The sequence below is a fragment of the Trichomonas vaginalis genome, chromosome I (assembly GCF_026262505.1).
Source record: "Trichomonas vaginalis G3 chromosome I, whole genome shotgun sequence".
Lineage (NCBI taxonomy): Eukaryota > Parabasalia > Trichomonadida > Trichomonadidae > Trichomonas > Trichomonas vaginalis.
Genome location: NC_067203.1, coordinates 17,826,411 through 17,852,942, shown reverse-complemented (window position 1 = coordinate 17,852,942; position 26,532 = coordinate 17,826,411). Strand labels below are relative to the sequence as shown.

Genomic DNA, 26,532 nt, shown 5'->3' with positions numbered 1-26,532 from the left:
AATAATGATTCTAAGAACATGTAAATAAACAAGTTTATATGCAAAATAAGAAATTTTCCTTCTGAAATCATTATAAATCAAGAGATTTCACAGGATTGATCTAAACTGAGAGTTGTTCAATCTCCAATAGCATATTTTATAGTTGAGAGAAATCATTAGCATATAAAACCCTAAATAATTGGTATTTCGTGATATTTTACTGATATCATATAAAAATAATGACGATAAAATGACATGGGTTCATTGAAATAAAACAAGTGTTGATTTCTATTTTAGTCTCCAATTACTATCATAAACAAAGACGCAAGAAGAAGACGTACTTAAGTAATTCATTATGATTAATTACAAAGATATTGACAAAAGTTGTTATTCAAATGACGGAAAAATCCTTACAAAAGTTAACGATGCATCACACAACCTCAGGATATCATCCACATGTGAAATCATCCAAGATCAATGCTTTTACGAACTCGAAACTTTATTTTCCTTTTCATTTCAAGAAAATCCTAACTTAACAACAATTGGAAGAGATTGCTTTACTAAATGTAAAAATCTTGCCATAATTAATCTATCATCATGCAATAAACTTACAAAAATATCTTCTTCAGCATTTTCTGCCTGTTCTAAAGTCAATCAGATACTTTTACCAGAAGGACTCCTTGAAATAGGAAGCAATGCATTTGGAGATAATCATCAAGTGACCAGTATTATCATACCAGCATCTGTTAAAATAATAGAACATTGGGCATTTATTTCGTGTTCTAAACTACAAAATGTTACTTTTAAAGAAGGGTCAGATTTAATTTCATTAGAAAATGGTGTATTTGCTAATACTGCAATTACTTCGTTTCAAATTCCAGAAAAAGTTTCTAAAGTCCATGGATGTGCATTTTCAGATGGAAAATTAATAAATTTTACAGTTCATCCTAATAATAACTACTTAACAGTTAAAGATTATGTTATTTATTCGAAAAATGGAAGTATTTTATTTTTTATTTGTAACAAAACAGGATACAAAATTCCAAATTCAGTCACAACTATTGGAACGTATTGCTTTTTTAGATCATCTATCAAAACAATTATAATTCCAGCAAATATGAAAAGAATTGAAAATGATGCTTTCTATGGTTGTAATAGTTTGATAAATGTTACTTTTTTAGGTCCAATAGATTACTTTGGCGGTCAGGTATTTGGTTCTTGTGAAAATCTTGAACTAATTATATTTTCTAATTCAGCAATGACTGTTGAAGGATCTGATTTTGTTACAAATAATATGCCAAAAGTCAGTTTGTCATTCACTTGCAAAACTCTATTTTATTCTTATTCAATTAAAAGAAATACAAATGTTTCAATTTCATATCTGAATGAACCAAATCTTATTATTACACCAGATTGTTTGATTATGAATTCTGATCAAACCATAATTTATGAATATTGGGGATACATTCCAAATAATTATTATAGTATTACAATTCCTAAATCTGTTACAAAAATCAAAGAAAAAGCATTCGAAAATTCTAAAATTCAGAATATTTATTTCACAAAAGATTCTCAAATCATTGATATAGAAAATGATGCATTTAGAAATTGTTCAAATCTGAGATCATTTGATTATTCATTTCCTAAATTACAAACATTAGGAATGTCATCATTTAAAGATTGCATTAATTTAGAAAATTTTACATTTTCATCACCAAATTTGAGTGTTATGACTAATGCATTTGAGAATTGCATCAAATTAAATAATGTTAGTAATATTTCGAATATTCCTGATAATTGTTTCTGTGGATGTACTAATTTAGAAGAAGTTACAATTCAAGAAGGATCAGAGGAGATTGGATATAAATCATTTGAGAATTGTTCTTCATTAGAAAGTATTAAAATTCCACAATCTTTTAAAATTATTTCCAAATATTCATTTCTTTCTTGTAAGAAACTAAAATCAATTATATTCAGTGAAACAAATTCACTTGATTTTTTTTCAATTAATTCTATTTCAGAATGCAATTGTCTTACAAATATCAGTAATTTTTCATCATATAAATACAAATGTATTGATAATACTTTATACTACAAAAACAATACTAAATGGGAACTTATTTTTCATTTGAGTGAATCAGAAGACAAAGAACTCAACATTAACTGCGATGTTATCTGTAGTTATTCATTCAATTCGAGCAACAACATTGAGAAAATCAAAATTACATCAGACAGTGTTTCTGTTATTGAAAAACATTCATTCTACAACTGCTTAAATCTCAAATACATCAATTTCCTACTTTCAATTTCAGATGTTGAGAATAATGCATTCCATGATTGCAAATCCATTCGATGTCCTGTTATTATTGAGAACACATCAACTGATTACATTCAAATGATTGTTGAGTCAGGAATTCCTGAAAGACTTATGATTTCATGTCATATTGCACATGTTTCGAAGAATCATTTAAATCATAATTTTTTACATTATCCTTCTACACATCTTTTCTGGAAACTTCTTTCCGACTAAAACTCTTTTTATTTTATCATTATGAACAACATCTTTGCTTTCTAACTCATTCATTTGGTGATTTTTTTTGGATATCGCCTAACATCTTTTTACTTTAAGTTTTGAAATTTTAATATCATATTGAGAAATTTGATATTTAATTCGTTTTTAAGTACTGATAAATATGAAGTTAGGCAATTATCTATCAGAATCTATAAGACTAATTCCCTGACTCTAAAACCTGAATGGATTTTGTTAATTTAAAAAATTTTGGAAAAGTGATAAAATGGAGCTTCTTATTTTTTTTTACAACAATAAAGTCAATTACTTCTTTTTTGTTATAATTTGCCGCAATTTGAAGAGTTGTTTTTCCATTTAATCTCTTTCATTTTTATTTGAGCCATGCGAAATAAGAACTTCGGTCGTTGACAGATAATTATCACGAGTTGTAAAATGAAGTGGAGTTTGTTCATCTTGATCCTTTTCATTGACATTTGCACATTATGAAAGAAGTAATCCAGCTGTTTCTTTACAATTATTTTCTGCTCCATAATGAAGAGCAGATTTTCCATAAAAATGTGCTGCAATATGAAGAATTCAACAACTTCTAATAAATTGAAATATGCCTTGCATTGCAAAATATCATAAACACTATTTCTTTCAGCAACAAGGCACTAAATTTTCGTAATAAACTTTGATAAGTACTCCCCTTCTTTTATTTGAATATGGAACCTTATTATTTGTGAATTGCGATAATTTTGAGGACGCAATTTTATAAATGAATCACCATAAAAGATAACGATGGATAAACTACCCTTAATTCGGCATTAAAAATAATTCATAAGAAACAACGGATTTCCGTATTTAATATTAGCTATTCAGGAATGCAATAGTTAGAAAAATTAAATTAAAATGATTAACAGAAATTATATACCATGAAAGAGTTATAATCATTCACTTGTCCTTAAATCTAATATTACTTTTTTTCATTCTCATTATATTATCATGTTTCAGTTTAGGAAAAAGGCAAATTTGGTATTAAAATTAATATTTCAACAAATCTTTGAAATTTGTCATATGATTAGAAAAATTTAATATATTTTTGATATTTCTTCAAAGATTCCATAGTTCAAAATAATTAAACCCCTTGCATACTACATGAATGTAATTGTGCCCTTTCCATATAACTTGTGATTGTTTTTTTATCATTGTTAATTTACACAATTCAATGAGTTCTCTCAAACTTTCAGATATGTGTCAAATTCAACCATGATAAAAATGTATTTAATAATAACTCCCTAGTAACTGCAAAGTAATGAATTAAATTGTGTACAGTATTCAGATGAAAAAACAGTCCTTCTTTCTGTTCTCAAGGGATTTTCTGGTGATTGCACTGTTATTGCCGAATGTACAACAATCAAAGGAGGGACAACTCAAGATGCAAGTCCCTTCTTCTTCTGTCGAGAAACTTTACCCTCAATATCATTTGCTCCAGGAAGCCAACTATCATCAATATGCGATTGTTGCTTTATGAATTCCGCATTAATAAGTGCGGACATGAGTCAATGCACAAAACTCCTAGTCCTCAGTGATGGCTGTTTCAGTAGATGCTCCAGATTGAGCAATGTAAAATTACCTCCAAAACTAACGAAAATTTCATATGGATGTTTTTATATTGATTCTGCTTTAACAAAAATTGAATTTCCTGATACTTTGACAGAGATTGTGGGTCCTACTCAGACGCATGGAAGTGTTTTTGGATCTTCTGGAATAAAAGAAGTTACAATTGGCCAAAATTCTCAATTGCAGAAATTGAGTGCAAATGCTTTTGCATTCACAAAGCTAGAATATTTTCATATTCCATCAAAATGCTTGCTGCAAGATGGTTCATGTTTCCAAGGTTGTCCTATTATTGGTATATCAGTTGATGAAAGGAATACAAATTATAAAGTTGATGGCCAAATGCTGCTCTCTGGACCTGGATTTACCAATCTTGTTTATGTGAGTTCAAGGTTAACAGGAACATTTCAAGTTCCTTCTTATATCACTTCAATCGGTAATTCTGCATTTAGAGGATCAAAATTCAGTAAGATAATTTTTTCCACAAATATAACTTTTATTGATAGTTTTTGTCTTGGAGAATGCCAAATTGTCGATTTCGAATTTCCTTCTCAAATAAAAAATATTTCATCTTTTATGTTTCAAGGATGTCGAAATTTAGTGACAGTAAAATTAACAGAAAATATCACAGAGATCAAAAGTAGTGCATTCTATTATTGTCAAAAACTTAAAAACATCGTTTTACCATCTAGTTTGAAGAATTTAGGAGACACTGCCTTTATTGGATGCATTTCATTAACAGAAATAACTCTCCCCAAAAATTTGGAAACAATAGGTGATGGCGTTTTTACAGAAATTCCTAATTTAACACTTCATTCATTAAGTCCCAAATTTGTTGTTGACAATAATATGATGTATAAGGATGACAATAGAACTTTATTAGTTTATGTAGGATCAGAAGAAAATACAGATATTTCTATTTTAGCCGAGTGTAATTTTATTGCTCGAGGAACTTTTGCAGAAAAGAAAATAAAAGATGTTTCTTTCAAAAGTTCCAATGTGGATTTGGATATTACTATTGGTGAAACTGTTTTCAAAGAATCAACCATACATTCAATTGTTTTCCCACCAGGTTTGAAAACTATCTCAAATAATGCTTTTGATAGTTGCTCGCAGCTAATAAGTGTAACATTCCAAGGAACAAAAATTACAACAATTCCTGGTTCTTGTTTCATAAATTGCAATATGCTTTCATCAATTATTCTCCCAACATCTATTACTTCAATAGGAGAATATGCATTTGCAAACTGCAAAAAACTTGGAGATATTGGATTATCTAACTTAAATTCACTAACATCTATTGGAACTTATGCATTCTCAGAAAGTGGATTGACAACTGCGAACTTACCAAGTTCAATAGAATCAGTTGGTATCAGATCATTTGCCAATTCTCAAATCACAGATTTCACTATATCTTGTAATATTCCAAGTATGTTATGCCAATCATGTACATCATTGATAACACTTACACTCAATAATGGTGTCACAGATATTGGAACATATGCTTTTGATGGATGTATTTCATTGACGGATTTCATAATTCCAAGTTCATTAGCTACTATTCAAGGTTTTGCATTTCAATCATGCGAAGAACTGAGAACATTGATAATGGGAGCTGACTGCACGCTTTCAAAGATTGATGGTGGATGCTTCTATGGTTGTTATAATTTAAAATCTGTTAAGCTTCCTCAAAATGATCAAAGATATCGATTTGAAAATGGTGCATTGACAAATCACGCACAAACAAAACTTATTCTCTTCCTTCCATACAGCGGTGTTAAAAATTTCATTGTTCCGTTAGAAATGGAGACTATCGGAAGTTGTGCTTTCATGGGAAGTCCAACTCTCTTAAGAGTATTCTTCAATGGAAATAATATTAACACTATCGACTATCAGGCTTTCAAAGATTGCAAGAATTTGAATTTTGTTTTCTTCTCATCATCTAGTATCTCTCAAATAGGTACAAATGCATTTGACGGATGCCCTCTTCTTCGCATGTGTGGATCATTTTCAGCGCCACAAGCTGTGCAGGAAAAAATTATTAATATTGGGAATATTCCTAAGATTGCATTTTCGGAAGATTGTGCTTTTGCTAATTCATGCAGAGCAATTAAAAATATTGGAATTCCATTCTCATACTTATATCCATTTTTAACTATTGAATTGTAAACTTCTTTATAGATAATTAAAATCTTGTTTATTTTTTCTAGAGCAATTTTTAGAAGAGAAGTTATTGTATGATTATTTTGATATTCTCCATCATTGTCTATTTCATTAATATTTGCATTAAGCGAAATAAGAAATTCGAAGATTACTTATTATTATGAAATACTACAATACTTAGTAAACATCTTATCCCATGCATATCATGTAAACATCTCAATATTGGATATTGATCTAAAGAATCTAACCAGACATAGAATCAATATTTGCTCAATTTGGTCTAATCTATGCTACTCTTCCAATATTTTGCATAAATGTAATAATAATTTAAAAAATTGTTATTTATATGTCAAATCATAATGTATTTATTTTCGGTCAGATAGAAAAAGTTTGGAAAAGTGATGAATATTCCGCCGTAGTATATACAAATTCATTTTCAAAAATATCAGAATAAGAAATAATTGGGCTTCTTATTTTTTTGCACTATAATAAATAAGAAGTTTAATTACTTCTTTTTTATTATAATTTGCTGCAATTTGAAGAGCTGTTTTCCCACTATAATCTCTTTCATTTATATTTGCGCCATGCAAAATAAGAACTTCGGCTGTTGACGGATAATTATAACGAGCTGTATAATGAAGTGGGGTTTGTCCATCTTGATCTTTTTCATTGACATTTGCCCCATGTGAAAGAAGTAATTCAGCTGTTTCTTTACGACCATGTTCTGCTGCATAATGAAGAGCGGATTGTCCATTAAAATTTCTTGCCTTGACATTTGCACCATGTAAAATGAGAACCTCAGCTGTTTCTTTGCTATTATTTTCTGCGGCAATATAAAGAGCGGTATCTTCATATTCATCTTTTTCATTGATATCTGCACCATGTGAAATAAGAACCTCGGCTGTTTCTTTACTATAGGGTGTCCAAAGGTGCGTTTAGCACAGCGCTCTATATGAGACTATTAAAGGAGATATATGCTGATTATAAATATATAATAAAAAATATGAATATATGTATATGATGAATATGTTGTATTTTGGCGCCATGCCGGGATATAAAATGAATTTTGAGACAAGAGGCGGTTTCGCGGGAAATTTTGGCGGGATTTTTTTCATTTTTTTAATGAATCATAAAGAAAACATCCTCGCTCTTGCAAAAAAATGCAAAGACTGTAAAAAAATCTACGAGACATTGGTAAAATGCTTCGGTATGGATGCTCCTAGCTATTCCACTGTAACGTATCATGTTAGGATGTATCACTTCATGAACAAAAAGGCGCCCATCATAAAAATTGACAAAAAATCGCCGGATCAAAGAAAAATCAAAGCAATTCTTCAAGCGCTAGATGAAGACCCAAGAGCATCACTCAGAAGGATAGAGGAGATGACAAAGATACCACGTACAACAGTCAGTTATTATCTGCACAATTATTTGAACTACAAACTAGCGTATACACGTTGGGTTCCGCACAACCTTAATTCAGTTCAAAAAAAATCTAGAGTCCAATCTTCGAAAGAGCTCCTCTCTATATTGGGTGCGTATCAATCCAAGAAGTTTCGCTTTTTAATAACAGGGGACGAGTCTTGGTTTCAATATGCAACAGAAGCCAAAATCATGTGGATCCCGAAGGATGAAAATCCGCAAACATTCCCGAAGAAAAAAATTGACACACCAATGATGATGTTGTCGGTTTTTTGGGGCGTGAATGGCATCATCGCAATTGATATTCTTCAAAAACCTAATACGATGAATGCTCAGTATCTAATTGACAATGTTCTTACTCAAATTATCAATTCTGATGAGTTTGAGAAATCCAAACAACAAAAACAAAAGTTTGCAATTCATTTTGATAATTCAAGAGTTCACAAAAGTCATAAGGTAATGAATTACTTGGTGGAAAACAATGTCAAAGTTGTTCCAAACCCAATTTATTCACCTGATATTGCACCCTCTGACTTTTATTTATTCGGCGCGCTAAAAAAGAGAGCTGAAGGACGCGAATTCGCGAGTCCAGATGATCTTGAAAATTTTGTAAGAGAGCAATTTGAGCAATTTTCTCATGATGATTTAAAGCGTGTCTTTCAAGCCTGGATCGATCGCTGCGAACGCGTGATTGAATCCAATGGTGATTATATTTAAATAAACTTTATATATATGTAACTTGTTTATTTCTATTCGCAGTATTCAGGTTTGTGCTAAACACACCTTTGGACACCCTATATTATAACGAGCTGCAATATGAGTTAGTACACCAGTCTTGGGTATGGTGGCACTGCGTTCCACCTTACCCAATACTTGTGAATTTGACACTTTACAAAACCGTTAACGTACATTTTACAACATGAACGCAAAAACTAACTTAACCTTAAATATTTACAAAGCCGCCAACCATTTCACCTCACTAACGAACTCACTAATGAAAAAATAAACGTTCTCATAAATTTTCTTCTATATCTTCATCGTCAATGTTAACTCTATTGTAGTCATACTTGAAGTCATAAAGTTTCTCAAGTTTTGAAATGCATAGTCTTGTTAACTTACCTTCATCATCATAAGTTTTTATAAAACTACCATGACAATCTTTATACACAGTCAATGAAAAGTCAACTGGTCTAGGATGAAGTGTAAAGAACATGTTATGCTCAGGAAGGAAGAATAAATGTTTAAATGTATGTTTGTTATATTTTTCGATTTGTATGAGTTGCTTTTGTTCTGTCATTTACATCCAAATAAAAATTTTCAGTAAAATAAACTTAAAATTAATGATATCACCACCCTCACACGTATGAAAACATAGCACAAAAATAAATTTAGGTGAAGTGGTGAAATCTCACCTCTTTTTTCACCTGTTTTTTCACCCACTTGAATTCATTGCTTTATAACTCTCTTCCTTTCTCCAACTCTTCTAACTTCTTCCTAAGTTCAGCAATGTTGTCCTCATGAAGTTTAATCTTCCTTAATATACCTTCTCTATCTAATGGTTGCTTTATCTTTCTAAACTGAACTCTACCATCCTTCAATAGTATGAACGTAAAAACCTTCTGGAACCGCTCCTGATTTAATGTATTCTACAAAAATTTTTGTTTCATTGCTTCAGTGACTTTAGTCGTCATTCAATCAAATAAAAATTTTTAATATTAAATAAAAATAACGTTATTTTTCAGTAAGGAAACGCAGGAGTTTTACGATTTATTTGAGGAGTAGGTTCTGATTTTAAATGTTGGAGTCGGTTTTGGAGTTGACTTTTGAACAGGAGTTTGTACTTCCATAGGTTCAGGAGTCATTGAAGGTTTGCTTGTGAAGGCGTTGGTTTTGGCGAAGGTGTTGGAATTTGTTAACTTCAGCTACTTCAGTATTATTTACAACATTTGCTTTATTTCTTTTCAACATCATAACTGCTCCTGCTGTAGCTAGCAAACCTAGTGGGAGACCATATCTTATATAAGGACTTGACCAAATGCTATTTTTGACAGGAGCTGGTGGAACACCTAACCTTGGTGAGACTGCTCTTTGCCATTGTGCAGCTCGTAAGAAATATTCAATAGGTGCTCCATAATCGTTTGGTAAAGTTTGTTTCACAGATGGTGAAGGTTCACGAGAGCTTGATGAAGAACTCATTTATAAGCTTTAAAAATAAACGTTCATCCTTTATTCCTCACTGTCGTCCGTAGCTAAGTTATAGTCATCTAATCTTATTATTGGGATGCCATTAGCACGCACCTGAATGGCAAAGCAACAATCCCTCATAAATCCAATAAGTGGCTTTGGTACGTTTTCAGTTCTAGTTCAATAGGTCCTTTAACAGACAATTTGTATGTTATTGGAGCAGTAGATTTTTGACCTTGTTGGAAGCAAAAGTCCACTTCTGTTGGAAACCACATAAGAAATGTGTGTTGTCATAGCTATCCATTTATGTTCCACACTACCATCATCCACCAATGACCTCATAACATCTTCATTAAATCCAATCATATCATTGTTTGTATTGCAAGCGTTCGCAACCATTTCATAAAATACAGGTCCATATGATTTTTCGGGTTCTGCAGGCATATTTCCATAACTCCCATGGAAAGCTGAAGATATTTAAACTTAGGGTTCTCAAATTAACATAATAGTTGTCTTTCTTTCTAAATAGTGCCCAATACTTTTAACATTAATAGGCGTATAAGCTGCTGTAAATGTTGCACTTGACTATCTGTATTCTTTGAGAATGAACCGTCCATAGGAATCCAATCCATAACTTTAACAGGAAAACATAAAGCCTCGTTTGTATAATGTTCACAAGTTCTGTATAAATGTTTAGGGTCTAAAGAGAATGACTTTGGATGAATGAAACATTCATTAAAATCCATCTTTGTTCGAAATAGTTGCTGGTTTACAGTTTAATAGTAACTGTTCCACTAGCTTCTACTGCCTTCGTTATCATAGTGAATGGTTCATTCCATGGAACAAATTTATTTGTCGGTGGATTTGAATCTGAAGCAAATGCAACTTTAAGAGTTGGATTGAAAGCAATGATATCATTTACAGATATCGATGTGCATTGTAAGGCGTCGCTACTGAACTTTACTTTAAGCTGAATGTTTCCTGCAAAAGCTGGAATAAATCGAATAGCTTCTAATGGAAGGAATCTTCTAACAGGAATTCTTAACGAAGCTTAAAATCAAATGATTTTCCTGCTGTAATTGGACCACTAACAATTTGTCCTGTTCTGCATGTTCCCGAATGACTCCATACATCTTCATGTCGAGTCTTTGAGAAAACATCTACTTTCTTTATTTTTCGGTAGTTTGTGAGTTTTGAAGTTATATATGCTTCTTCTCTTGCGTTGTCTTGAGAATATACGATACGACCATTTGCAAGGATTTGATATCCAGCAACTGCATAGAAAGCGTCATCGAAACCAATCCAAAATCCTGGTGGGTTTGTTTTATGGAACCTGAACCAATTTCTTTATCTACAATAAATTGACCTTCCATTTTATACGTAATGAATGTATTGTAAAGGTCCAACATATTTTCACCAGGAGGTGAGAGATTAAATGTTACCCATGTGTTATCTTTAGCAGTTCCAGGTTGTGATGGAATCTTGCGTCAGAATATTTTCTATTAGTGTCACCAATTTGAACTGCATTGTCTATGATATCGAAATATGAGCGAATCTGATGAATATGCTCTGCTGGAGTAAATTCGTTTAACTGTTCGTTCTGCATGTATTTACTTCGGATAAAATATCTATTTACTTCATTATTCTCACTCTTTCTTGGCATTCGTGGTGGAAGTTGTTTCTTGACATTTTCAATGAACTGTACATTCTCTTTTGTCTCAACTTCTTTCACTGGTGGGTCAGGGTTCTTGACTCGGTTTGTTTTTCAATGAAATTCACGAACTTTGCAATAAGCTCTTGGTTCGTTATTGAAAGTACATCTGGCTTCTTTCTTCTGGTTCTATTGACTTTTCAGTTTGAACAGAAGGTTTTATATGGGCTTCGTGGGCTTCGCCCTTGCCATGCACCTTAATGTTGTCGCTCTCTGCATTCGCTAATGGTACCTTTCTTTTCTTACGTATATTTTACCATCTTTACTCTGACTTACGTAATAGAAAGGATGTTGTATTCCTCTTGCGTCATTTAATATAATAGACTCTCGCTCTGATTTTGACAAGCTCATTTTACATCGGTTAAAGTTTTAATTTAGTTTTTTATCTACAGTCAAATGACTCAGACAAGCCCTACGGACAAGACCCAAGGGGTCATAGATGTTGAAGCATTGAAGAAAGAAATTCGTGAGCAAAATTTTATCCGAACTGAAGGAACAAAAACAAGAACAAACCAGAGAGACCAAAGAGAAAACTTAGTGAAAAACAACTAGCTGCATTAGCTGCTGGAAGACAGAAGAACCCACGTTTGCTGGCGAAAAAGCTAGAGAAGAAGCAAAAGCAAAGGAAGAACAAAAGCAAGGAAGCTGAAGCAAAGAAAGAGTAAATGGTTTATTTTTATCCAAACTAAATGTATAGACAAATACCTTTATCTGTTGCGTTCAGTAGTGAAAACCCTGACGTCAAAATAAAGGGGAACAGAGTAACGTTTAAGTTTCCAACAGACTGGATTGTGAACATAAATGAAGAGAAGTACATTGGCATAACATCTATGTATATAACACGTGCTTTCAGAAAGGTTGACTTTATACTTCAAGTCGAGATAGAAAATGACGAACAGTCTTTAAGCGCCCAAAAACATTCACATATACAAATACTTTAAAGACGATACAACATTGTTGCAATGTATGATTTCATTTAATGAGATGTTCGAGAAAAAAGTTCAATATTGAAGTACAAACTTACAGCCTTTACGTGAGTTTCTTGCACAACTGAAGGAAGAAGGTAGTCAGCCACAACTTATAGACTTTCATTATGAATTTAATGAAAATGAAGATGGAACTCATGACTGTCAATTCATTGTATTCTCACCATTCAATGAAGTCGCTAAAAGAGAAAAAAAATCCATTACGTATAAGATTTCAAATCTCCGAACCAAGTGATGATTTTAAGAATGTTTTCAATTATGATGCAATGCTTCCGAGGAAAAATGAATTTTCAAAGATTGTAACACCTGGCATTTGGGATAGAAAGCAAGCAATACTTTACTCTAATATAGCCAAAGGCGTTGAAAATGAGTTCATTGGTCATACAAGAACTTCACCACTTCCTAACCCTAAATACTATAAATTAACTGGCTTCAATCGAGTTTTGGATAGACATGTACTCCACTCATGACCATAAATGTCCAGTGTTCTTGCCTCCAGACCATAAGGACTGTCTCTACATTGAAGCACAACTCTTAAACTCTACCATCGCAGTATTGTAAAATCTACGCTAGCTTTATTTTTATCACGAATGACCTCATTGCTGACAAAAATAAATGACCTCATTCATGACCTCATTCATGACCTCATTCATGACCTCATTCATGACCTCATTCATGACCTCATTCATGACCTCATTCATGACCTCATTGCTGACAAAAATAAGCCGCTAGCGGCAAGGGCGAAGCCCATGACCTCAGAACTTCAACTTACGAATAAAGCTTGTTTTAGTGTTATTGAAAAGTTGAACTTTTCAGCAAAAGCAAGGTTGACATGACTTACATAAGTCGAATGCAATCTCTTTGACCATCATGAAGTGCTTTGTAAAGTTTCATTAAACTGAACTCAGAGTCTTTGTCATATGTTCCAACAGGTATGTGAATGTTCTTATCTTCATTGTAATAGCATTGTATAGCTTCAGGAAACATTTCATTAGCGGTTAAAGCAATAACATCTTGCTTCACGCCTTTCATTCTGCAGTGAAATGCAACTTCATTTAAATCGTTAGTGAGTAAGTCTATGTAAGGTCTTCTTTCCACAGAAAATACTTTTATAAGCTAAACTTTTGTTCCAGTGTTATTTCTGCAAAGTCGCTATGAAATTGACCAAGGTTCTTTCCTATAAGTTCGCGACCATATCTCTTCTTAAACTCTGCTGCAAGCTTGGTATGTCTTCATTATATAAGTGCATACTGTCGGTATCCTGGTAAAAGATTTGAGTCCCATGTCCTCTGCAGTACAGAATACTTCATTCATAATACGTTTTGACATAGACAGAATATTAACACCAAGTGGACAGAAGTTAAAGTGTCTGCAAATGCTTTTCGTTAGCTTGAAAATAGTTTTATCTGAAACCATCCAAACCTTCGAACTTCACTATATGGTTGTAATTTCTTATAGCATATCTTATAGCATCTTTGTCATTTACTATGGTTATTTTTGACTCAATAGGAGATAGAATAGTTTTGCCATAAATGCTGTTCAGAATGAGTTTTATAATTTCTTGTAAGGGGTTTTCTTCTTTCTATACTTAACCTTAACTCAAACAACTTCTTTACTTCATCTCTTATTCTCATATCTCTGTTTCCATCGTAATAGTATCCTTGCAACACTTCACATTTGACACCTTGATATTTTATGAGGTCTTGTAAGTTATATGGTCAACATACATGAGACACAAGTGTTTGAACTTCTTGGAACGTTAAGTTCTGGATTTAGTTCAGGGTCGCAAACTATTAAATGAAATGTCTGGGTATACCAATCTCTGTTATCTTAATGAGAAACAAAAGAAGCCAGACATAAACTTTTCACCAATGGGTTCCCTTTTGGTCGTCATCGAATAAATGTCTCATGAGATACTCTGTGTTTAACATTCTTCCTTCAATACTTTTGGAATACCTTCTAAAGTATAAAGTCTTGCTATACGGATGGATATAATGAAACAGCGTCGAAATCAGCAATGAGTTTCTTTTTTGCTCTTTTGTTTTCATGTTATCTGACAACATACATCTTCCACCTTGAATGCATCTCGAAATAAATTCTCTTGGTTATTTGAGAGGTCATAAAGATTTCCATTCGGAAGTATACTCTGTTCTCAAACAATTTGTTAGCAATAGAACAAATACTAACGTAGTCATAAACGTTTAAATCAAACTCTTTCAATAAGTCATTGCGGAACTTTACAAAACTTCTCTTAAAATTCTTACATCTTGTTTGCAGTAAAACGTGCTATATTTTTCTAAGTCGAAGTGGTTTTCATTCTATTCTGCAACCTTTGATGGAATCTATGTTTTTCATGAATGTATCTGCATCATGGATAAACTTACATGCTTCAGAAATGACACCAGTTCTGTTGTCATTTGCTAACAAAACACTGCTGTAGTAGTTATATGGAAATACTTCTTTCGGTCCTGTTTGTAAGTTAAACATAGCAGGAAAATAGTTTAAGCTTCTTATTTATAACTGTAAGAGTCTTTATAATAATTGCCGTCCTTTATATAAGCCAGTTATTTGCATTGTTCGTGAACCTTTAATGATGGGAGTTCCTTTCACTTCTGTCATGTGTCTTAAGATGAAGTTTATGTCATAACTGAGGTTGTGGAAATATATTAAACTCTTGTCAGGAAGTCTTTCCAAAAATTCTGTTGCACAGTTTGACCCCAAATGCTTTCACTAACTGAACCATCTTCACTGTCATAACAGATGTTAAAAGCTTTATGAAAGCCGTCTGTGCTACACTCAAAGTCAGCAAAGAAAACGTGCTCAGGAATGAATTTACATTAGCTTTATTTACTTCTTTTGACTCTGCTTTCTTCTTCAGTTGTACACAATACTTTGGAGCATATTCAAATCTTTAAATGGTGCAAGGTTCTGTTATATAAGTCAGTAGTATATGTGAAAAGTTCTCCATAAGAAATAGGTTCGAAATATTTGCACTCCACAAGTTTTCATAACATCCCATAGCGTGTTGTTCTATCACATAACGAACTACATATTTATCTTCTCTCTTGTATAAATCTTCATCTGTTTCTCAATGTTCATTCCACCACACTCCTTCAAGATTTCTATATAGTTTCGAATGAAATATGTTGTCATTGGTAATCTTTCATTTAGCATGTAGTGGTCTTCAACAAGAAGTAAGTCAATAGTTCTAACAGTTTCGCATTCTTTTGGTATATATCTCTTTATTTCATTATGTCTTGAGTCATTGAAATAACCAATGGTAACATTAAATGCTATACCTGTTGCGTCAGAAATTTCTTGTACTTTACTTTGAGGAAAGTCTCTAACACGAATGACTTCTCTCATGTGGTCAATAGTTTCTTCATTTACTCCAGCCTGAATGCAAGCATAAACGAAACAATTGTCCTCTGTCATAAGTGTTGCAGTTCTTTTGTTCAGTTCATTGAAGATTTGGTAGCGTTCAAGATTTATAGGTAATGTGCAAAGATACTTCCAGAACTGACCGCTTCTCTTCTTATAAAACTTCTTTTCACCATTATCTTTCCAAAAGCTTTCTATAAGTGCTGGGTTTCCTGTTTGCTTAAGAGCTTCCAAAATGGCTTTCTGGTCATTTGTCAGTGTGCTTTCATCTCTATATGGTCTCTTTTTTGGTTTGCCTTTCTTTACATCTGACATCGTTAAGCCTTCATATTCTGTTAAATCATACATCTTTATTTCGTAAGATTCTTTATGTTTGTCAAGAAGAAGTCATAGTGCATTTCAACAATACCTGCAGCATTTGCTTCTATCTCTGATATAAAGTTCTCCTTCAAGAGCTGATGTAGTAATGTTCCAATATTATTGAGGTTTAACGTAGAACATTCATACTTTCCACCAAGTTTATAACATACCATCCATCTCTGTTGCGAGTTTATTTTAATTTTCTCTAAGAGTCTCATGAAAACCTTACCGAAATGTTTGTGTAAGTAGTCTCTGTTTGGTTCATCTAAAGCTTCGATGTTAAAGTCAATGAGTCTATTGCCTGACTTCACATTTCTCTTCCTATTCTCTTCATCTTTCTTTAACCATCTCTCACCTTCTTTTGGTTTGTCGTCAATGGAACGAATGACATCGTTAGCTTTGCGAACTTGTTCTATAGCACTTTTAAACATCTCTCTTCTCTGTTGTTTCAGTGTGTCGTCTCTCTTCTGTTTCACCAACGTTTGCATTTGTTATGTCAAACATCTCTCTTCTTACTTCATGAGGTACAGCTCTTCTTGTTTCACCAACGTTTGCATTTGTTATGTCAAACATCTCTCTTCTTACTTCATGAGGTACTGAACGTCTATGATATAAGTCAATAGCAATGTCATTTAAAGGAAATGCTCTTGCATGGACTTCGTCCTCGCCGCGTTGCGGCTTTATGAACTCATGAATTCTATCATAACTTATTGCACCATTATAGTCTTTAATGAAGTCAGCGAGTGCTTTTTTGTTTGTTGCGTAATGCTTTGCAACATCTATATTAGCTTCTGTAAGAAGTTGTTTTATTTCCGAGTGTTCTAACTTAGACAACTTCCGATACATCTTTAGTAGGAAATAAAAAATATTTTTTGAAAAAATTAGATTAGATTTTTTTTAAGTTATTTTTCAAAATAATTTAATATTTTTATTTTAATGAAACACATGCAAGATTGCAAGTTCTTTTCATACAATGCTCTCGCTACTGCCATCAAGAATGAGTTCAATAATGCTTCAAACGTTAATGTTATCTTTAACAAGAAGTTTGTGAAAGAATCTAAGTTTGGTCAGTATGTCAGACCATTAGCTATCGTCATTGACCGCAAACGTTATACTTCACAAGAGTTAGCAGTAGTTTTGAAACAAAAGGGTTTCTTCGTGAATGTCAAAGATACACACTATACTGTCATAAAGAACTCCAACATTGACTTCTTCAGTATTGCTATGAATCTTTCCGAACAGAAAGAATATAAGAAGGGTGAAACATCTGTGAAATATTATCCTTCATCTCTGAAGACAATAACGAACAAAGATGTTATACAAAAGTTCTTACCAAAGGTTGAAGAAGCTTCAATTGACATTGACGAAGGAAGTGAAATGGTTGAAGAAATAGACCCTGAAGCTATTTAAGCAAAAATATATTTTTGTATAAAATTTCAAAGCATTGAACAAAAAAAGTTTTTTTATTCTTCCTCTTTGAAGTTATCGAAATATTCTGTTATTTTTTCCTTCAGTAATGGTAAGTCTTCTTTGAAGGTAAGTATTGTGCAACCTTTGATGTCATAGTGTGTTTGAGGAAGAGTATTTTTGACAATTTCTTTTATTTGCTCATTCGGTGTCATTGAAATCGGTAAGTTTTCACGATAGAACCAGTTTCTGTCAGATTTATATATTTTAGCAAGGTCGTAAAAGCTTTTGTTGTTTCTTCTGACTAAATGCAACATAACCATATCTCTGTCTTCTTCATTCTCCAACTCTTCAGTATAAATCATATACTTATAGTTCTTTTCCTTTCCTTTTGGTACTGAACGCGGTATTCTTTTCTGTATGCTTTTGTCTTTGGATTCAATGACTTCATCTTTTGCTTGAAGTTTCTTTTCCATCTCTCCACGTTCTTGTCTGTGAATTTCGTCAAGAAGTTTACAAACATACCAAGCATAACGAGGTGAAACCCACATTGCTACAGCATTTACGAGAAGTCTATGAACATAATATCCTCTCAAACCGTTTGGCAATTTTTCACGATTTTCATAGAGTTTTGGCGACTGGGGTTTTTTACCTACTCGCTGTTCTTCACTGTTTTCAGAAAAAAGTATGTCTCGCTGTGCTTCATTTAATAGTTCAATAGTGCTTTGGTTCCTAAACCAGTCTTTAGGAAGTTTAGTATCTGGAGCATAACATGCTGTCAAAATACTTTGCATTTGATACATGTCGTCTTTGACAGAACGAATGAGACGTAACTGTTTGTTATATTGTATGTACTCGTATTCTTCATTTATGGCTTCATGAACGATAGCAGTTGTTGTGTTCTCTAATGTTGACATATCTGTCTTTACATACAAAATAAAAAAATAATAAAAAATAAAAACTAACTTTATTTTTTTTGAGATAAACACTATTTCTTCACAACATTAAATTTTATCCTGTATGAAATGACTTTAAAAAGATTATTGACTGACTTCGAATACTATCTCATTGACGCACTGACAGACCCTCAAAACTGTGTTGAAAGTTCTTTAAGCTTTAAGATTGAAGGTACGACGCATTTTGTCTTCACTTACGTATTGAAAGAATATGACCGTTATCATAACGAAGTGAATCAAACACTAATAAAATTTGTAGATAAAAAATTGGTTAACAATGAATATTTTAAACGTGAAGACCCAAACACTGCTGGAGATGATGAAGAATACAGACAAGTTATTGAAAAAAATAACGCAAGATTAGATGCAATAGAAAAGAAGTTTAATGAATGTCTTACAAACACGTATGAATATCTTATGCAGTGGGAAGCCAGATGGAAATAAATTTACGTCAAATATGCAATTTATAAAATCTTATGTCGACAGGCTACGTAGCACAGTGGTCTAAGGTGGTGTTATGGAGGGGTCAAGGTCTGTGGTTCGAACCGCGACAGCGCCGTATTTTCTTATTTTCTTTGTTTGTCTTGTTTGTCGTGAATAAAAAGTATCATAAAAGTGCTCTATCTTCCACGGGAATAAATAAAAAATTTACTTTATTTCTTCTTTATTTCTTCTTTATTTCTTCTTTATTTCTTTGTTCCCGTGGAAGAAGGGTTTTTGCCGTTTTTTCTCAGCCGAAATCAACGATTTTTTCATTTTTGGAATCCTTAGCAAATGAGGAATCTTTTCTCTCGTGGAAGCTTTGACCAAAAATAATGTTTAGGTGAAGAGGTGAGATGTCACCTGTTTTTTCACCTGTTTTCTCACCCTAGTTATTTTATAAACGTTTCACATGGTAAACGTTATTTTTTTAAATTTTGTGAAAACTCAACGGTTTGACACAAGCCCTAAAAATTATTTTACTCAGAATTTTGTTGCTAAATTCAGTAAAAATAATGTTTAGGTGAAGAGGTGAGATGTCACCTGTTTTTTCACCTGTTTTCTCACCCTAGTTATTTTATAAACGTTTCACATGAATTGTACGATGTATATTTGAAATCCTAAACAATTTCGTAGCTTCTATTTCTTCTTTTAGTATGTCAAAAGTTTTAACAATACCGAAGGTTTCTTTATACTTCTTCTTGACGTCAGATAGAAGGAAATCTTCTGCTGTTGGATAGTTTTTGTTCAGAAATTCTAACATGTCCATTTTATCTTCTGCTGGCTTTTCTGCTTCTTTCTTTAAGTCTGCATAGTCGTTTCTCATTCTTTCTATCTCTTTGACGGAGTAGTTATATTTCCTTATTGCTGCTTTACATTTTGAACATTGTGGGTTCAACTTTGCGTTATATTCTGAAACCTTACCTGCTAAAACAACTAAGGCGTCAATGGTTTTCTTCATCTCAAACATAGCGGGTCTTATCTGTTCATTCCATACCTTACCTCTTCTATCTTTATCTCTTATTTCCCAAACACATTCAGCAACTAATGAAACAAAGTTATCGTAAGTCTTAAACTCCTCAGATTTATATATGTCAGAAATGTTTTTATAAACCATGTCGCAATCTTTGTCCATAACCTTATGGTTGCAATGAAATCCTAGAAACTCATAGTTTACCTTTCGAATGAACTTCTTTATTTCTACTGAGTCAGTTGGTTTCACTTCTATTTCATCGAATTCAGGAATAGTTAGTTTTTGATGCTGAATTTCAGGTAGTTTAGGTAAATGGTCAATAATGTCCTGCATTTCATAAAGATATTCTTCATTTTCTTCATCTTTCGCACTACAGTCTAAATTACTTGTTAAAAGTTCTTGCTTTATCTTCTGGATTTTTGTTTCGAAAAGTATATGAAGAAAGAAGCCTTTGTGTACCATCGTCTATGGTTGGCTATATCGTGATGGGTTGAACGTAGGATTCATGCCTAACGAGTTTGGTGAAGTTGTTTGAATTGTTGTAGAACCTATTGTTTGAAATCATATCTTTACATACAAAATAAAAAAATAAATAATAAAATAAACTAAACGTTATTTTTCTATCTTAAGGAAATTCATGAAAAATCAAGAGGTGAAAAAGAGGATGAAGAAAAACAGGTGACATCTCACCCTTCTCACCTAAACATTATTTTTTGGTGATTCAATAAAAAATAAATGGTTCATTTACTCACAATATTTTTTTACAAAAAACGACCCCAAACTTTTAACTTCTTTCTGCAGCTTCAAATTGCTATCTTAGCAGTTGTTTCATATTCCTTAAATTTCTCTTTCTTTAAAATCTTTCTTGTTCCCCATTGGGTCTAGTTCGTATGCGAGATCTCAAATAATAACCATAATAAATCTCAACCGTTCATGTTCTAATTGTTTTTCACCACATTTTTCCCAACTTCTTTCTGTTGAACAAAGTTGTAGCATTTCTCCACTGTTAATCTTCGAGTTCTTCTTCAATCTAACTTCTCATGAATCTTTCTTGTCTATGAGTCCAAAATATCTTTGAAACATAAAATGTCATACTTTACAGAGCACCATTCAGCAAAAAAATGAACGAGGTTAGGATGTATGTAAATACCTTTGAATTCATTCATAACAGCCCTAGTAAAGCTCATAAATGCTGTTTTGAGGTTGGAGCCACTTTTGGCTCGACCGTATTCTTTCAACCAAAAACTCAAGAATTTCCTGCATTTTAGCACTATTGAGAAAATCTGTTTAAATGGTTTAACTTTCCTGCTTCTCTGCCCATCTTTTGTTGCATTAATTAACCATCCTTGTCTCTACGTAAGACTTCAATACCGTTATAAGTGCCTTTTGTGAATGTTTCGCCATCTAGATTTGTTCGTGAATGTTTTTGCTTCGACTGACATTTCTGTTCTTACATACAAAATAAAAAAATAAATAAAAATAAACTAATTTTATTTTTCTATCTTAACAAGGAAAATTCATAAGAAAAATTCACGGGGTGAGAAAACAGGTGAGAAAAACAGGTGAAATCTCACCTCTTCACCTATAATATATTTTGTCTGATTTACATCCAACGAAAAAGTTTAGAAGAATTTTCTTATTCTTTCTGGCATTGTTTTTATCTTTCCAGTACTCTCCCGCTCTAATGGTCCCAGATGAGTTGGTTTAGATTCTCTCAAGTTTTAGATGGTTATAACATCTTCAACGCCTCCTTTATCTTACTTTATAAGTGTCATCGTTTTGTGTTGTAACCAAGTATTTCAATAACCACTCCTCGCTTTGCTTCGTCAATGGTTTCAGCAAGTTTGCCAATTACTACTTTCAACTAATTTATGTCCGAGGGTAAAATGCTATTGGAGTCGTCAGCAGCTTTAATAAGATATCCATTACCTTGCGTTTAGAGTCTACGATATTAATAATTTCGACTTAACTTAAACGTTTTCTTGTCAGTTGGTTTGTCGTCAAGAACTACACGAACTTTTGTACCAGGAATGAAAGAGTAAAATTGTGTTTGAATTTGATATTTGTGTTATGGCTTCGTTTCTTTTTATATACTTTTCTTCTTGTTGTGGTCATTGGAATTTGGTTGTATGGGTCCTGTTGTTAGAAATGTGTTGAGGAATATAAATACTTCGAGAAAATGTTCATTGTTTCTTCGGTAAAAGTCTCTCGCTCTTGATTTAAAATTCTCTGAGAGTCCTTATGAAGCTGGGTTTATATGATGCCGAGTATGTGATGGTATATGGTCTTCATAAGTGTAAGTGATTATGTTATGCTTAATGAGAAATTCTGTGATTTCATTTGCTGAGGTATGCACTGTCCTTGGTCTCTGTGTTAAAGTACTTGGGTTTAATGTTCTGCTACAAATTTTGTAAAACTCTTAACACTTCATGAGGTTTCCTTTATCTTCTCATATATTACGCATATGCTTTTACGAGTGTTATACTATTTATGAAATGAGGAATGGTTTTATGTCCTCTTTTTCTGCTTTGAATAGAGTGTCAAATGTGGTATGCGTCAGGAAGTGTTTTGGAGTAAATGGTAAAAAGTAGTCGTAAGGGTTCTATTTTGATTTGATGTACAACCATTTGTTCAAAGAAAGCTTTTCACTTCAGCTCTGTTAGTAAAATCCCGAACTCTTTTAGCTTCATTTGAACTCTCTTAAAATGACCTCCATGGATTGTTGTTCGAATACTTTCTTTCAAGCTTCAATTTTATGTAAAAGTTAAAGATTTTAAACCAATTCCGTATTCCAAGCGTGCATTTTATATAAGGAGGCATATAACTTTTCGATTACCTGCTGCGGTCTGTAATAACAGCTACAAAGTGTATGAGTTTTCCTGCATTCACAGAAATAACGCGTTGGCTCTACTCTTTAGGGGTCAGTTGTGATATCATATCTATTCATCCCCCCTTCCCTGTTAAATATTCAGAACCCGCTGCAAAGTTGGTATAACCTCTTTTGTTATTGAATGCTGAATGGTTTCCTTCCAGCAGATGTTCTTGCCACCTGAAACCTAATGCATATGTGAAGGAAAGGTTTTCAATACCTATTTTCTTTGCAAATCCTCCATCTTCCACTTGACTGCGTATTATGTAAGAATGGAAAATCTTGTCAACTATTTCATACATCTACCACCCAAATAAAGTGTGTTTGGATTAGTTGGGATCATAGACGTAAATACAGCTCCCTATAGGATATTATTTAAATCATAATCATGCCATCATAACTTCTATAAACATATTCTAAAGAAACTTATGTCCATTAAAATACCATTTGGCAAGTATCGTCCCGATGAATGTTGTGCAATTTGTCCACTTTTATAATGTAATGTATAGTTCAAAGAATTATCCAAACAAAAATCAAAAGCTATCTGGTTGAAGACGTCTAACCAAAGTTCCAAATGGAGTTGCTGGTTCACCATTTTATATATTTCTTGTTGTAAATGTCATTGTATCTGGTTTCGGAAAATTTCTTTTTAGTTTCTGCATCCACAATAAGTTTTGTCAGCTTTATTATCCTAACATTGTTGGTCAGTTCATGTGCTTCAAAGTTTCTCTGCATGACCTTCAATGTTCATTTACATTTGTTATTTAAGGAGTTTTAAGTGTATCTTTTACCGCTCTGTAATTGGATTTCTCTAAAGGTGCACTTAGATACCAAGGGCAAATAGTTTCAAAATTTACAGATATCGTCGTGCTCTTAATAAGTAAGTGAAGGATTCGTTTGTCATGGTCTCTGTCGGCCTTTACTGTCTAATGTAGCTTGAAGTTCATTTATATCGGAAGAGATAATTGTGTTTTATGAGATTTCAAAAACTTTGTCGTTGCTTGAGTTTCAACTTTGTTCAGCTTTACTTTTAATAGCATCTATCAAACGTTATTTTTGCCCTTAAACTCTCAAAGTAAATCTTGGTTTCAACTAATTACACCGTTAACATTGAAAGTAGAGGCATAAATTTCACGGTATACCAAATGCTTCTGGATGCTTTAGCACATCATCGTAAACATGTACAGCTTATTCATAACCTTTATAACCAGAACCTTATTTAATATCTTCTCTTCATTAACATTTTTTGTCTTCGCCTGTATCACTTTCGTGTTAAATATCCATGGTAAGTTTCGCGTTAAATAATCTGTTGTCTGAATGTTATATAATGAACGTGGTTCTTGACTTTATCACTCAGAGCTTAAACAGCTCTCATTTTTGTCTGCTTTTTCGGGCTAATTTTCTCATTAACATCATTCAACTTCTAACTTCAAGTCTCCTCGCCAGCAGAACTCTTATTATCATTAATCTTTTCTCATATAATTCGGTAATATCTGTCATATAAAGGACTATATTCCGTTTTTCGGTTTTTTAAATAATGAGTCAAAATTTCTTTTCAATCATTACATCGCTGACATTAATGATATCAACCAAATTCCTTTTTTCATTTATCTTTCATATTAGTTCTTTCCATAATGAAATATATAAATCTGTTAATTTTATTTCTTCATCGAGGAGTTATAGAATGTTTTTTGACAATTGAATCATATAACTTCCTCTAAATAAATGCAATAACTCAGGATACACGTGTTTAATGTCTCGAATAACCCGACCAGTATCACTCTGGTTTTCTTCTCTTCTTCGTTCCCGTCGTTATCGTGGTTTTATATCTCATAACCATCATCAACAGCGCAGCCATAACCGGAGGGTTTTGTTGCTACCTGTTCGAAAATCCGTCCGTTTATGTAGGTATATCTAAATATTCTTTGTGTTTGTTAAAACCATTTGAAACATAATCTTTTAAAAACACTAACAAAATTTCCTTGTTTCAGTCACAATCACAATTGTTTCTCTGCCAGCATTTACAAGCTCACCCAATTCCCGCTTTTGGACCTCCAAAACGTTCCATATATTATTTATTTTCACTCTGGATTAGATTGGTCCTTCCATTCAGCGAAAACTAAACACCGCATTCCGCTAAAGCTGGAAAATGAAATTCAGAATGGGATACGACTTTAATTCCACCTTCTTTTTCAAATTTCAATTCCAACGAACTCATATTATTTTTTGAAAATGTTTATCAATTTTCGATTAAAACAACATGAGAATAAAATTTACGCAAATTATTTTAAAAAATGTTTTAAAAATTTACAATTGATGAAGATAAGATGCAAGAAGGTTTGAAGTTTAATTTTAAGAAAAAAATTCGGATATTATTCATGGATCTAAGTAATCTGATATTTGAGTATCGGCACTATGCATTAAACATATATTTATAGTTTTTTGAGTTTTATGATTTTAAATATATTCAAATTTGGCAATCAATAGATTTTTAAAAAATAGGTAAATAAAAATAGATTACATATGCAGCAGATTTAGAACATGAAACAAACTCTTATAGTGACCTAAAAAAAATTCATGATCCAAAAAAGAAAAAATTGGCTAAATGGGAATCAAACCTTAGCATAATAAATCATTATGTCGGATGTTTCACTACACTACACAAGCAATTCGAAAAGTACCCTTGGTGGTTCTATTTAATAGCTACTCCCAACGATAGGCGGTGTCCCAGCTTTAGAGAGGTGGTAAAAGTAAGGCAAATCTGGGTAAATATATACATATATAAATATATACATATATAATATATACTATATATATATAATTATATACATATATAAATATATACATATATAAATATATACATATATATATATATATATACATATATAAATATATACATATATAAATATATACATATATAATATATACATATATAAATATATACATATTAAATATATACATATATAAATATACATATATAAATATATACATATATAAATATTATACATTATATAAAATATTATACATATATACATATAATATACATTATATAAATATATACATATATAAAATATATACATATATAAATATATACATATATAAATATATACATATATAAATATATACATATTATAATATATACATATATAAATACTATTAATATATAAATAAATATATACATATATAAATATAATACATATATAAATATACATATATAAATATATACATATTAAATTTACATATATATAATAATATATATATATATAAATATATACATATATAAATATATACATATATAAATATATACATATATATAATATATACATAATATAAATATATACATATATAAATATATACATATATAAATATATATACATATATAAATATATATATATAAATATATATATATATATACATATATATATATAAATATATACATATATAATATATACAAATATACATATATAAATATATACTATATAAATATATACTAAATATATACAGTATATAAATATATACATATATAAAATAT

General features: G+C 31.8%; 6 protein-coding genes and 2 pseudogenes across 8 annotated transcripts, besides 2 other annotated features; 4 read left to right on the top strand and 4 right to left on the bottom strand.

Moving 5' to 3' along the window:
- Positions 1-226: 226 nt before the first annotated feature.
- TVAGG3_1004260 (uncharacterized protein) lies at positions 227-3,193 on the top strand (the record flags this gene model as incomplete). The annotated part of the gene is made up of 1 exon (XM_001322491.2): positions 335-2,509. One exon carries the CDS (start codon positions 335-337, stop codon positions 2,507-2,509), a length of 2,175 nt encoding a protein of 724 aa, XP_001322526.1.
- Positions 3,194-4,018: 825 nt separating this feature from the next.
- Positions 4,019-6,277, top strand: TVAGG3_1004250 (uncharacterized protein; the record flags this gene model as incomplete). Its single annotated transcript, XM_001322490.1, has 1 exon — positions 4,019-6,277. The coding sequence occupies one exon, from the start codon at positions 4,019-4,021 to the stop codon at positions 6,275-6,277; it is 2,259 nt and encodes a 752-aa protein (XP_001322525.1).
- Positions 6,278-7,186: 909 nt separating this feature from the next.
- Positions 7,187-8,490: a mobile genetic element.
- TVAGG3_1004240 (Mariner transposase) lies at positions 7,283-8,410 on the top strand (the record flags this gene model as incomplete). The annotated part of the gene is made up of 1 exon (XM_051254372.1): positions 7,283-8,410. One exon carries the CDS (start codon positions 7,283-7,285, stop codon positions 8,408-8,410), a length of 1,128 nt encoding a protein of 375 aa, XP_051079946.1.
- Positions 8,491-8,512: 22 nt separating the features above from the next.
- Positions 8,513-25,203: a mobile genetic element.
- On the bottom strand, positions 9,432-9,889 carry TVAGG3_1004220 (annotated as a pseudogene). Its single transcript has one exon. A coding segment is annotated over exon 1 (458 nt).
- On the bottom strand, positions 16,302-17,161 carry TVAGG3_1004210 (annotated as a pseudogene). Its single transcript has one exon. A coding segment is annotated over exon 1 (860 nt).
- TVAGG3_1004200 (KilA, N-terminal/APSES-type HTH, DNA-binding family) lies at positions 17,779-18,516 on the bottom strand (the record flags this gene model as incomplete). The annotated part of the gene is made up of 1 exon (XM_051254371.1): positions 17,779-18,516. The coding sequence occupies one exon, from the start codon at positions 18,514-18,516 to the stop codon at positions 17,779-17,781; it is 738 nt and encodes a 245-aa protein (XP_051079945.1).
- On the top strand, positions 18,748-19,122 carry TVAGG3_1004190 (uncharacterized protein; the record flags this gene model as incomplete). The annotated part of the gene is made up of 1 exon (XM_051254370.1): positions 18,748-19,122. The coding sequence occupies one exon, from the start codon at positions 18,748-18,750 to the stop codon at positions 19,120-19,122; it is 375 nt and encodes a 124-aa protein (XP_051079944.1).
- On the bottom strand, positions 19,736-20,293 carry TVAGG3_1004180 (organellar and viral DNA polymerase type B; the record flags this gene model as incomplete). The annotated part of the gene is made up of 1 exon (XM_051254369.1): positions 19,736-20,293. The coding sequence occupies one exon, from the start codon at positions 20,291-20,293 to the stop codon at positions 19,736-19,738; it is 558 nt and encodes a 185-aa protein (XP_051079943.1).
- Positions 25,204-26,532: the final 1,329 nt, after the last annotated feature.